Here is a 12,744-nt window from a genome sequence, read left to right as displayed (position 1 = left end):
TTTCTGAACTGCTTGCTTCACCGTGCATATCGCACGTAATGTCTTTTGCGGGGTTCTCATCCCGCTTTCTCTGCAATAATTTCGAATGCAAGCCAACGGCCTTGCCTTGGGGTGCTCTCTGGGATATGAAAGGTTGTTGTCTGGCGCAAGAAATGAGGGGAAAAGGGAATTTGGTGATGGGCTAATGTTGCGTTTCCTTTTTTTTTTTACTTTCGGGTGGCTGATATCATGATAGAAAATTTGGTGGGACGGATACGGACATTTTCCTTTTGTTTTCATTCATGGCCTCCCAATCTCTCCTTTGTTTTCGTTACTTCATTACTCCGTGCTGTTGGTGTCAATCACAGCTGTTTCTTTTCCTCTTTTTTCTTCTTTTTTTCTTTTTTTTTTTTTTTTTTTACACTTCGAGAAACATGTCTTCTTAATTAACTACAGAATTCTTATTAATTGATGGATTCTACTTGCTTCGTGCATGGCAATGTCTCGGAGACTTGCTTCTCTCGTGTCAAGATTCATAGGAGGCATCCATACGTCCTCCCGTGCATATACATATGTATGCAAGAAGATTTGGATTCCAACGGCACGGGTCTTGACGGAATGGTGCGCTGTGGAACGTGGTGCGCACCCTCGAATTAGATAATGGAGACTCTGAGATCGGGGCGCCTCCTTGAGATCCTCCGCTGTGAACCCAAACAAGAAACAAGCAGCTCCATGCCTCACGGATAGGATGATTTATTTTTTTATTTTTTTATTTTTATTTTTATTTTTTTTTTTTGGGGACGGATCGAGGGGATCTACATCGCCACCGCCGGCCGGGTTGACTGTCCCCTTGACCGCCAAGGTAATAGTATGCAAAGGGCTCGGAGATCCGGAATTTGGGGCTGCAAGACGTCGTAAGACCTTTTTTTCCTTTTCCTTTTTTTTTTTTTTTGTTCTCCCTAGAATGGAGGCGCTATCTCAGATGGTGGGTCACGCAACGATGTCTTAGGGATTTGCGCTTGCAGATGACCTCAAATAGGGGGCGACTCTTGTTCTTGGGGACGAGTGAATATGGAGGGATGGTGTGGTACGAGCAGGTCCTCTGTGGCCCGGGCATATCAGGGAAGCAGCACACATCACGTTGGCTACTTGCTAGTCTCCTGTGGTGGAAAGGCGGAGTGCAGATTCCAGCCCAATATTCATGTTCTCTGCTGCTGTCGGTTGTTAGCTGCTCTGTACGGGGTGCTCGTGCTCGTCAACCAAAATCGGCGTTTGGCCGGCGTTGTGTGGTGAATGCAAACACGACAAAGATGCTCTTGGCATCGCCGCCAGGGTAAACAAACAAACAGCCTTGGGAGAACCTATTCATACTCCGTACTCCGTACCAAAAAAAAAAAAAAAAAGAAAAAAAAGAAAAAAAAGAAGGACAAACAAACTCCTCGTCGAACTGTCCGGATCGCAGCTATCCTGCACTGCTCGATTGACCGCTTAATTACGCCGTACATACCGAGTCTCTCTCCCCGTGCCCTCAGTCTAGTATCTTATTTCTTGTCCGCCATGCCACTCCACCCCCCTTCCCGCCCCTCCTCCGCCGCTTTCACCCACTCCAGGGCCCAAGCAGCCGCCACATCCACAACGCCCGCATCGACATCGACCTCTGCCTCCATCATCTCCGCCTCGAGCATGTCTGCGTCTAAGGCCCGGCAATATGCGCACCTCCACGCGCAGCTCGTCCAGCTCAATGCCCACCTGGCCGATACGGACAACCTGGTGAGGATGACGAGTGCGCAGGCTGGAGATATGAGGTTCCTGGGCGGATACGTGGGCGGGCTGTTTATGGGAGCAGCGAAGGTGTTGGGGGAAGAAGGGATTGATAAGACAGGTGGGAATGCGAAGGAATGATTCGCTTGTGATGGGATTTGGACGCGGAAGGGGTTTTCCCTTGGAGGTCTTTTTTTTTTTTTTTTTTTGGTTCGCGGGTTCTGGTACTGAATGATACCCGGCTCGGAGGAACAGCGTACAGGCCCGGCAAAAGCTGTTATCCGGTCATAAGGGCTTTTCGCGGAGTCGGGTATTTTCTTGTCGTGTAACCCGCTCTCGAGGTGACAGCGGCCGACTGTCGTTATCCCCCCCGCCAGGACCCTAGTTCGGACCGACGTCGGACTTGGAAATATCAACCGAGACGGTATCATGCCTATGCTCTGCGGAACGGTGTGGATGGCCCGGTGTTGGGCCCGGGTCGGGCGCATGGCATGACTGAATGGGGATCGACATTATTCCCCGAGTGCTGAAGCGTTGAAGCAACATTGTCGGGCCGGAGTAATTGATCTGAGTTGGAAAAGTCGATAAACTCCCTGCCCTGTGAGTCGTATACAATATGCATGCTCGATACTGGCTCTCTTGCCCCGATGTCATGGTAATGATATGCTAATATTTCCATTCAAAGTATCGCGGAAACTATGAGCTATGGCTTGGAGACAATTGTTGCTAGAACTGAAATCGCTCCTGAGTTTGGCCTCTCTGTCAGTCGTCCTCCTCTCCGCATACTTTTCGCTATCTGCGTGCGATCGATAAATCCATAGACACGGAGTTCTGGGGAAATAAATAAGCATGCCCCATCAGCAGTATTACTTATGAGTATATAGTGAGGGCCTAGAGGTGCTCGAAGCCCCTATGATAGCTGATATGTGTAAATTATTAAGAGTTCCCCAATATGATCTAAAATCCTTTTTAATACATCGTAGCTGAAGTTCACCGCAGCACTACATAGCTCCCATGTCATGTATCTTTGAGCAGCTCAACATCCATGAAAATCCCGATGCAAACATCACAAACATCGGTCAAACAACCACAGTACAAAACCCGAAGCACTCTCAAAAGTTTCTGCGAACCGCAACGAAAATAGTACGTGGCAGTTCACGCACGCTGGAAGCTTGGAAATTCATGTTTTTCTAGCAATTGCATTGTCAATTGAGTCGCTCCCGGCAATCATCGAAGCCATGGCCTCCGTTTCCAAACTCCGACGAGTGCTTATCACCGGCACCTTGTCGGTAGCGATAGCATCCGGAGCGCTCTACGGAGCAAGCTTGAAAATGAAGCAGGAATCTAAGCAGGTAACTATCGATCTACCTTTTTTTCCTTTTTTTATTTAGGCTCCTACTTGGCTTTTTCCTCATCTTACTTATCTATCCTTTTGCTACAAGGTGTGTTTCTAACCAAAGTTTCCCAATTTGAAAACAGGAAGCGCGGAAACGGCAGAATTTGACGCCGCAGGAGAAGATTGACGCGCTGTTGGTTGTTCGAGAGGGGTTGATGCGGAAGAAGGAGACGTTGGAGGAGCAGATTCGGGAGATTGAAGAGAGAGAAAGGAGGAAAGACAGAGCTGGCGCTGGCGGTGGTGAAAGCCGCGGCGTGGAACGTTGACCTGGGGGTACGACGAGTGATTGCCGTTATTGTGCTAATATACGCGCATCGGCAAAATTTAGCCACAAGCGATGAATGTACGCGCGAGCTGCGGGGTAGGATAGCGGATCAAACGGTGACAAGAGAGGCAAGGAAGATTTCACCAGGCTTGTCAACTTTGACCGGTCACCAGCAATACCTGATAACTGGAAGGAGATCAATAAAAGATTGGTTCGAACCCGTCCCTCCCTTTCGCCATCAAAGTTCTCTGATGGGGAGTTCCGGAAATTCAAAAGAGCGGATACACACGCATCTAAGGAGAAGCCAGTGACAACCACAGTGATTCCAATTATCGAAGGCGATATCGGCGATCCTAAATGTACCGGAGGAGGGTATGTGTTCGGCAATCTTGCCCCGTTAACTGATGGCACGCTGGCTCAAGTCAAACCGGATCACTTTGATGGTGCGCGTCCTGAACAGCTTGATCGTCAAATCCGCAAAGAACTTAGTGATCAGATTATTCCATCAACCCAGAATGACCTTCGCATGGCACCAAACTTCTTTCTGGAAGCAAAAGGCCCTGACGGATCCCTTGCGGTGGCTACACGGCAAGCTTGCTCTGATGGCGCACTAGGAGCCCGAGGCATGCATTCGCTTCAGTCATACCGACAGGATGAATCAATGAATCGACCTATGACAACAATGCTTATGCTATTACGTCAACCTATCACGGTGGCACGCTCAAGCTATATACTACTCATCTTTCAGAGCCTAGCGATCCCGGCCGTCCTCCTGAATATATTATGACTCAGATCAATACTTGGGGCATGACTGGGAACCCTGAGACCTTTCAACAGGGAGCATCTGCGTACCAAAATGCTTGAGATTGGGTGAAGGAAATGAGGAACAACTTTATTACAATGGCAAATGAACACCTCTCTGCTGCTCAATTTGAACACCAAACAGCTTTGATTGTTGCTGTTGTTTCACAGGACTCTGGCACATTGACTGTGTCCAAGAAAACTGAGTATCAGGATGCGCAGTGGAGTTTCACAGCTCCTAGTGAAGGCAGGGAGGAAGAGTTTCAAACCCCGGGCAGAGATCCCAAAAAGCAGAAGGTCGGTTCCATTGTCTCTGGCGATTCAGTTAGCAATAATCCCACTGGATGCCCGAACTAAATAGAACTCAGAATACATGTCTTTTCAACACTTTGTGTAAAGCTATTTCGATTGCATCTTCGCAAAGGCGCTAGTGTGTTCTGTTTTAGCATCAGGCCATTTTGCCCACTTATTGAATGCTAGAAGCTACAATATTCGACCTTTAGTTGATCTTGGGCTGGAATGGAAAAACGATTGTTCCACCTATGCCTTGTTGTCAGGGACTCGGGCCCTCACCGCCCGCTATGTCTGTTCTGGCTTTCCGCCGTCATAACTCCTGTCTGCTATGATCGTTATTTCCGGTATCAGAATTATTTTTCCCGGGAGACTGCCCAATTGGTAGGTTCCCGGGGACTAGGAGTCTTGCAAAGAGAGGATTTGCAGAAGAAGCTAAGATCTGCCCAAAAGAGTGGATTAAAATTGGTAGCGTGCTGGTTGAGCTAGCTGGGTCACCACTGCGCTGAAGATTTTTCACCACCAGCCAACAGAGAAGAGCAGCAGAATTCATACAGCCTCAAACAGAAGGATAGCTAGATCTTTACTGTCTGGGATCTCCGCAGCTATCGACGTACGACCGCCTATATTACAGAATTCCTTGTCTCCGGCGAAACTATATCTTTGCACCGCCGTACCTCAGATAATGGCGAATCACAGACTTCACATCCTCGTCTTCTACTTCATCCACATCAACCGTCTTCCCTCTCTGTAGAGCTCCCACAGGCTCAGGCCAAGGCTGTAGAGATCATCCTCAATGGTTGGAGGAGGATCTGCCCCATCAGGCCAGTTCCGCGTTCAACATGGAGATATGTAATTCATTGTTGTTAATCCGCCCCAGCTGCTTGGCTCTTCACCTACCCTCATCACATTGCTGAAGTCACACAGGCAGAGCTGACCATCCGTGCAAAGAAGAAAGTTAGCCAGTTTAATATCACCATGAATAATTCCCTTGCGGTGCAATTCATGTAAGACTGAGGTAATCTGGCCCATCAAACCCTTGCGTTGAGAGACTTCCACAGATTTTGGGTCAAAAGGAGTCTCAAGATCCATGATAATGCCGCTCATCCTTATCTCTCCCTCCTTATCCCTCCAGAGAGATCTACCATGGACCTTAACAGCACAGTCCCCTGCTGCCATCATGAGGTCGAACTCACATTGGCTAGCAGGGGCCTTGTATGCCTTTCGCCCCTGCTTGAATTTATAAATTTGTGAATTCATCGAAAATGAGAGAGCCCTCGGGTCAATCACAGCGATAACATCTGCCCATGCCATGTGTGGAGGATCTGGAATCCAATGTTTGGACTGCGTGCTTTTTTTTAGAATTAGCGAGAGATCAGTCCTCATTCAGTCAGAAACATACCAGAGATGCGTTAGTGAAGATGTGTTGTTGCTCATTCATCGTGCATTGGCATTACAATCTCTTTGAAAGTTCCAGTTTCCAGGTTTCAAGTACCTGAGAGGGATTGCTCTTCTGGGCGTATTTAGGAAGTAGGGGTGTGGGAGGTGTCTTACTGTTACGACGGCAAATCTGCTCGCTGAGAAAGCAAATAGAGTCCATTCAACTAGGATACAAAGCTGAAGAAGAAAAGGAAAAGAGGAAAGTGAGAAAAACAAGAACATCAAGATATCTCGGCTGCTCATTTAGTGGGCTTCCTCTGAGTCTGTTCAATCACCTAAGCTTAGTTTGAGGTATAGAGAGATTTATTGAGGTCTTCTGGTCAGAAGTTTGGTGCTCTAGTTCATCTGTACAGTTCACCATGGTTTTGGTGTTGCCAGATGCTTGATTCACTTGCTAGATGTGTGTAGCAGACATTTTCACTCACTCTCTGACTGTGTGCCAGAAACTCACTCTCCAGCTCAGTGCTAGAAAGCTACAGGGTTACATATATAGAAGATGCCTTTCTCAATGTACACACTCTCTTGTGCTTGTAGGACTTGTTATCCACAAGAATAACTATTAACAGTGTTGATTGTAAGCTTCAATAACTAATTGAGCTGTAAATCAATCTTATACGCTTGTTCTTCAGCGCAAAGGGCTCATAACCTGATGGAGCACTAAGCTACATAAAGGGGAATCTTGTCTAATCTATGTGGGTCATGTGAGCGAGGTGCTAGTTGGATTACTTACCTAACAATTTTTTGTTGGAGCATTGAAAACTCATCTCAGTTGTTCTGCAGCAACTCTCTCAAGTTACTATTTTTGAGCTATATAAACTCTCTATAATCTCTACATCTTACTTACTATCTTTGTGCATCTTTGCACTTTACTACACACTTATTTCTTATTACTAGTTTGGTTATTAGTTAGAGAATATAAATATCTCTTGTTTATAAGGTATACTACTATTTCTCTTTAGAGCTGCCTGTGTTACTGCAGGGCTTCTTAATATTATTACTTCTTATAAGCTTAGGCATCTATTAGAGCATATCTACCTTTGCTCTCACTTCTCAGTCCAGTACTATTTCTACTATATTGTGATTTTTTTACTTCTCTTGCACTATCACCTTCTCAACTATATCACCTATCTTGACAAGGCATTCTATTGTACCTCACTTTAATAAGTCAGCATCTAGTTGAACCTCTAATACTCTTGTCTCAGATTAACTATATTGAAAATACTCTGCTCAGTAATGTTCTCCAGCTCAGCCAAATATCACACATAGTTGGCAAATCTCATCAGTTAAGAATATTTAATGCCAGTAACCTATTTTGATTTAGTGTCTACTAATTTGGTGATTTTCAGAACAGTAGGTGGCATTATTCAATTGAAGAGTAATATAGAGGAAAAACATTAGTCTATAGCAGAATACAAGCTAAACTAAAATAGAACAGAAGCTAACAGGCTAATAGCTGTGGTTAGTTAAACTGTATCAAGAACCCAAAACTGAGAATATCAGTAATTTAGCTAAACCTCATTCAAGATTAATAATATTTATAGATTTACTTTTTAAATCTCTTTGTATTCTATTCAACCACTTTTGAGTGCTGCACTCTTATGCTTTCAATCAATAAAGATAGCTAGAAAGACAGGAATAGAAAAATATCTAGTCAAATAAGCTAAGAACAGACATAATATAATACTTGCATGCACACCAGTACTTAAGTTCAGTATAGAATCAAAATCATTAATATATCTAAATCTCTATAGAGATAGATCTAGTATTCTGGCTTCAAAACTGCCAGCTAATACATTTCTCAGCTGCCAGAGCATAAGTTTTTCAAGCAAAAAAAAAATGGATTTGGGCCTTGGCTCCCCTTGGTGAATGTCTGGGGGCAGTCTTGGTCATTGTAAATTACGCGTATTGCATTGGATCAACCTTAGCCTATCAGACGGTCGACAACTACTCTCGGCTATCGGAGGGACAACGCATCCAGCTGCGCGCTATCTCTACGCGCCAACATCAATCGACGACAGAGCAACCTGCCTATGGTCACAGCATGTCACAGTGGAACGAACAAAAGCAAGAGACTCCATTAATATACTAGCTGGTGGTTGTAACAGGAATTCAAAGTACATGTTTGGAGCTGCCATAAAACCCCCTTCTCAGCAGCGGGAGTTCGATGAATTCAGCTAGCGGAGCCAGGTGCAGAAAGAGACCGCAAAAAAGCTGCAAAAAGGAAAACACAGAAAACAAGCCCTTCCGTCACACTCTCCTGCCCACACGACGCACTCCCCTTCTTTGCCTTGGCTCTTCAACGACCACGCAAGCTAAGCAAGATTGGAGAGTCGATCAAGTTCTCCAATTCCTGGTCCCACTTTGGTGCGACAATCCCTTCGGCAATCAACCTACGGACTACTCATATAGTCCATGACTGGCAGGTTTCCCGGGCTTGAGCCTGAGTTGGGGCGCGCGGTGGGGGTTCTTGGTTGACCCAATATACAACGCGTTGGACTTTCTGCTCATCAAGCTCTGCAATTTGGTGAATATCGCGGAAAGTACGGGAGTTGAGAATGTTGATGTCTGGCTGGTGCCTATAGACCATGAAAGTATGATCGCCAGTAACTTGGTACACTGTTCCCGGTTTGCCTTCTTCTGCAACAAAGAGGGACCAATGATGGCCTTGTGCGTCTGGCTGTTCCTGACGAAAGACTCCGAGCTGGAAGCTGGTACCGCTATCAGCCTCGCCGGACGACGTGTATGGCGACCACTCTTTTTCTCCGATTTTGCGCGTGAGTACGGCCGTCTCCCCTTTTTATCGCCATCTCCCTTAATCCGACTCTCTTGATGCTTTATCCGTCCATGGTGGAGGTTCGACTTGAGAGGAGCTCGTGGTGGGCCGGTAAATACTTGAGTAGCGTTTCAATTTAATATTATTCGCAAGGTAGGTAGATAGGTATATAATATATATAGAGTAAACAGCTCTGCTGGATGATTTCTAGGTGTCTAAACAAAGTCAAGAATCGGCGACAGCATGGCAGTATTTATCCTCGAACCGCCCCCATGCTCGAGGAAGCTGCTCTTGACCTGGGTGCTAGGGTGCTAGCCGCCAATATCACGGTCGTGGCGTCCCATAGTAGCATTTTCTCAAGCACTGGTGACCTATCGACTTTGGCTGCCCAAAATAGTAATGCATCCAGACTGCAGTAGCGCCAGGGTAGCCTAAAACCCCAAACATGGCGAGCGTTAATTCGCACCATCGGTGAATGGGATGCGTATCAATTGAATCCTGCTTGGTCACACTACTGCAGGGCAAAACGGGTGTTGAAAATCTGCCTGGCTTCCTGAGCCAGTTAACCACTGCCGCTCTCATTACTCTTGGGCTTTCGAAACACGGGGGAATTAGTGGCTATCATGCCTACCACATGAAGTGCATGGAGGGCTAAACGGGGAATATGGAATTTCTGGGCAAGGCCGGACCATATAGCTAGATTGGGTGACGGCGTTGGACAGTTATAGTACTCTTGGTCGACAACATTGAAATCAGAGCGACAGCAACAGTGTGTTTCAAGCAAAATAGACGGGAAGAGCAAGTTGGGCAATATCTCAAGCAGCTGATACCTCCAAAGAAGAACGCGTAATGTCGTTGTGGACTAAAAGGTCGAAGTAAGGCTTTCAATCCCAACCTAATAGAGTACGCTAAAACAAAACACGCCTTGCTGCCATAATACCACTCAGGTCATATTTCTTTGGGGCTGTCAGATCCATCCATTTCTGCCAATCTTTCCACCTAGCAGGCCTCATGACGCTGGAATACTCCCAATAATCCGGGTACCACCCTGCCATCTCCCAGTCAATGATCCCAGTTATCTGGAGTGACTCCTGGTCGAACATGATGTTGTGCGGTCCAATGTCTACATGTGAGAAAACAGAGATATCAGAGCGAGGAAGCATGCTTGGCAACTCTTTTTCATACTTTCGGCCATTTGCTGTGTAGTAACATTTGTAGATGCGGGCGCGAACAGCATCATCATTAAGGAGTGGAGGATGTGGAGGTTCTGCACAGCAATTTCCCGCCACAATGGGGTCATTGATACAGGGTGAACCATCAGCAAGACAGAGGAAGTGGTGTTGCAGTGCCGCGGGCTTTTCAATCTGACGAAGTTTTTCAATCATTGACCAAGTTTCCATGCATACATGTTTCTTTGTTGTATCATCCAGACTATCCCAAGCTTCTGTCAGTGGATTGCCAGGAATGACACTCATCGCCAGTCGGCCTTCTTTGCCAACGTAGGCGGCAAGGAAGATCTCCGGAACAGGGATATCAGTTTGCTCTTTGACAAGGCGCATAGCAATTTCCTCAGAAGGACGAACTCTGCTTCCAACCTTGAGGATGACCTCATTGTCGCAGTTTAGGACCTTGACACCGCCTTGATGGCTCAAGAGAACAACTTTGTCATGTATTGCGCGAAACATGCGTTCGGATCCCCACTCTTCCCACTCCTCCGGTGCAGTCATGTTGTCAGCTTGGCTATCGCACTGGGGTTTCGAGAGACTCAGTATCAGGTGTACCAAGTTATAATAAGTGCAGGAGGATTATCGGCGTTGCTGCTCATGTTGGAGGATGGATCATCGACCGAGGGCGCGTAGCACCTTGTTCGCGCACCCTAACCCCGTTTAAGGATTAGCGCGCACGTGACCTCATGTGATCACTCTTGGTCCAACTCTTGCCGCCCTACGGAGAGCCACCTTTCTTCACACGCAGCCATATATTTCGAATTCCCCAAGGCAACTCCACTTGAACCCATTTCAACATTCGGCAGGCCGCATTAGTTCTCTTGAAGCCATAAACTGAATATTCCCCTGAGGCAACTTTTCACCTTGCCGCAACCACCACTGACCACATCCTGTTGAAATCCGTAATCTTGATTTGTCTAGTGGATTGTGCTCTTCTTACATTTGCTCTCTCTGCTAGTCCCTCTCCACCTTCCAAAGCTCTTATTCAATGGCTTTCAGCAATATTTATGGTGACTACGAAGTGCGCATGCCAATGACTGGCTTAGCAGAAGTTTATCTAGGTAAGTGACCATCTCCCCTCGGTGGTTCAGAAGTTAATAGAGCCAGGCCGGAGCATGACTACAGAGAGAGCGGCTTTTTTGAAAATTGGGAGCACACCAGCATGTGTAACAAGCCTTTCAGCCGAAGCACGAATCCTTTGCGACCTTGCAGGCGTGCCGGGAGTCCCCTAGCTGCTTTGGTCGGAGACGGTGCCTGCACATACTGTTATTGTCACCGACGTCTACAGGCCTACGCTTGGGGCAATCTACAAGCAGGCTGGTCGCCGGCTTGGGCTGGATTTGATCCTGTCCCTGGGGGAGCAGTTGCTCTCGCGACTAGAGTGGATCCATTCCCGGTCAATCTCGCACGGAAATCTCACCCCGGAAGCGCTAGCTATGGTGGGGAGGGAAAGCTGGCAGAGCCATCAACTTTTCATCACTGACTTTCAGTGTGCCAGAAGAATCGATGAGCCGTCAGCCATCTGGCCGGCACAGCAGGCGGACCTTAAGGCGCTGGGAGCGATTCTTATCTACCTCCTCGGTCCTTGTGACTCGTGGGACGAATTCCAAAAAGAGGGGGATCCCAGAGGGTGCTGAGATTCCAGCACTAATCACCACGTTCTGTGAATGTGTTGCAACAGCCAACCCCCGGGACTACTCTGCCCTGCAGAGACTCCTTCAGGCGTCTCCCCTGGATCTCGGCATGGGATTCATAGGCCAATGGGAGTCTGATAAGGCTTCACGGCGGCCTGCGCTACTCTACGACGCCCTTCATTTGCAAGTGGAGAAAATTGGAAAGGAGATATGTCTCCGTGCTGATGACGCTCCGGGTCTGAAGCTGCTGCGCTCGCTCTCGGAGGTCATGGAGTTGTACATGAGTATCCTGCTTCAAAAGCGGATGACACGACAGCATCTCCTGCCAAAACCCTACGACCTTCCAAGCCGTCTGTGGAGGGATTTACGGTGGTACTTGGCTGCTGTGGCAGATATGACGGTGGAATTTCTGAAGGTGGTTATCGAAATGATTTATGGTTTCATGGCAGCTCTGTTTGATGTTGTCCCCTGCTACAGACTACAATATACATATCTGGTTGGGCAACCTGATTACTTTGGCTGATGAAAGAGGAAGGGTGGACACTGACAACACGAAGAAGGAGGCTTTGAAAAGGGCAAAATGGGGGTGGCAGGAGCATTACAATACACTAGAGGTGGAGCTGATGCCCATGAGCTCACCTCAGATTCTTTCCTAATATCTGTCGTGACCATTTCTCCCGTTTCTTCCTCTCTGAACCCTCGCTGGACGGGGACCCAAGTTGTATTTGAACCACGTCATGTTAGAATATCAGGTTGAAATTTGATTCTTTTGATAACCAATCAAGGAGACGTCTTAAGAGGTCAAATGCAACAATGATTAGGATCAAGAAGTAGCTGGAGGATCAATGGTTGGTGTCATTATCCAGCTTGGGGCGGACTCCACACCTGTTTTCCTGTCTCCGCCAATCCTGTACGTCCAGCAGCAGACTGTTCCCATATCCCAAAATACTGGCTTGTATTCTTAAAACTTCAGCGATATCATAGGCCAATAATCATCCATTATGTAACCCCGCAGCAGCATCCCTGTTGCTCTTCGTGTATCGCAATCAACTGGCCTGCTGATAGGACAGAGCCTAGGCTGATGCGGGATCAAAGCTGTCTTGGTGCGGCTCTTAAGTCCAAGGCATGCTAAATGGTGGGGTTCGTTCACTGTAGTTGATTGAAACACTGGATATCAA

At 47.1% G+C, this 12,744-nt stretch overlaps 7 protein-coding genes across 7 annotated transcripts; 5 read left to right on the top strand and 2 right to left on the bottom strand.

Moving 5' to 3' along the window:
- Positions 1-1,272: 1,272 nt before the first annotated feature.
- On the top strand, positions 1,273-1,881 carry D8B26_007143 (uncharacterized protein; the record flags this gene model as incomplete). The annotated part of the gene is made up of 1 exon (XM_003071986.2): positions 1,273-1,881. The coding sequence occupies one exon, from the start codon at positions 1,273-1,275 to the stop codon at positions 1,879-1,881; it is 609 nt and encodes a 202-aa protein (XP_003072032.2).
- Positions 1,882-2,978: 1,097 nt separating this feature from the next.
- Positions 2,979-3,402, top strand: D8B26_007142 (uncharacterized protein; the record flags this gene model as incomplete). Its single annotated transcript, XM_066125440.1, has 2 exons — positions 2,979-3,092; positions 3,220-3,402. 2 exons carry the CDS (start codon positions 2,979-2,981, stop codon positions 3,400-3,402), a joined length of 297 nt encoding a protein of 98 aa, XP_065981522.1.
- A 71-nt stretch (positions 3,403-3,473) lies between these two features.
- D8B26_007141 (uncharacterized protein) lies at positions 3,474-4,188 on the top strand (the record flags this gene model as incomplete). Its single annotated transcript, XM_066125439.1, has 2 exons — positions 3,474-3,479; positions 3,502-4,188. 2 exons carry the CDS (start codon positions 3,474-3,476, stop codon positions 4,186-4,188), a joined length of 693 nt encoding a protein of 230 aa, XP_065981521.1.
- A 113-nt stretch (positions 4,189-4,301) lies between these two features.
- D8B26_007140 (uncharacterized protein) lies at positions 4,302-4,559 on the top strand (the record flags this gene model as incomplete). Its single annotated transcript, XM_066125438.1, has 1 exon — positions 4,302-4,559. One exon carries the CDS (start codon positions 4,302-4,304, stop codon positions 4,557-4,559), a length of 258 nt encoding a protein of 85 aa, XP_065981520.1.
- Positions 4,560-7,985: 3,426 nt separating this feature from the next.
- D8B26_007139 (uncharacterized protein) lies at positions 7,986-8,559 on the bottom strand. The gene has a single exon (XM_066125437.1). It carries the CDS (start codon positions 8,518-8,520, stop codon positions 8,335-8,337), a length of 186 nt encoding a protein of 61 aa, XP_065981519.1. The 5' UTR covers positions 8,521-8,559; the 3' UTR covers positions 7,986-8,334.
- Positions 8,560-9,614: 1,055 nt separating this feature from the next.
- On the bottom strand, positions 9,615-10,433 carry D8B26_007138 (uncharacterized protein; the record flags this gene model as incomplete). The annotated part of the gene is made up of 1 exon (XM_003071984.2): positions 9,615-10,433. The coding sequence occupies one exon, from the start codon at positions 10,431-10,433 to the stop codon at positions 9,615-9,617; it is 819 nt and encodes a 272-aa protein (XP_003072030.2).
- A 275-nt stretch (positions 10,434-10,708) lies between these two features.
- On the top strand, positions 10,709-12,317 carry D8B26_007137 (uncharacterized protein). The gene is made up of 2 exons (XM_003071983.2): positions 10,709-10,993; positions 11,040-12,317. Exon 2 carries the CDS (start codon positions 11,439-11,441, stop codon positions 12,087-12,089), a length of 651 nt encoding a protein of 216 aa, XP_003072029.2. The 5' UTR covers positions 10,709-10,993; positions 11,040-11,438; the 3' UTR covers positions 12,090-12,317.
- The last annotated feature ends 427 nt before the right edge of the window (positions 12,318-12,744 follow it).

This window comes from Coccidioides posadasii, chromosome 4, assembly GCF_018416015.2.
Source record: "Coccidioides posadasii str. Silveira chromosome 4, complete sequence".
NCBI classification, from domain to species: Eukaryota; Fungi; Ascomycota; class Eurotiomycetes; order Onygenales; family Onygenaceae; genus Coccidioides; species Coccidioides posadasii.
This window is presented reverse-complemented; position numbering and strand designations above follow the sequence as displayed.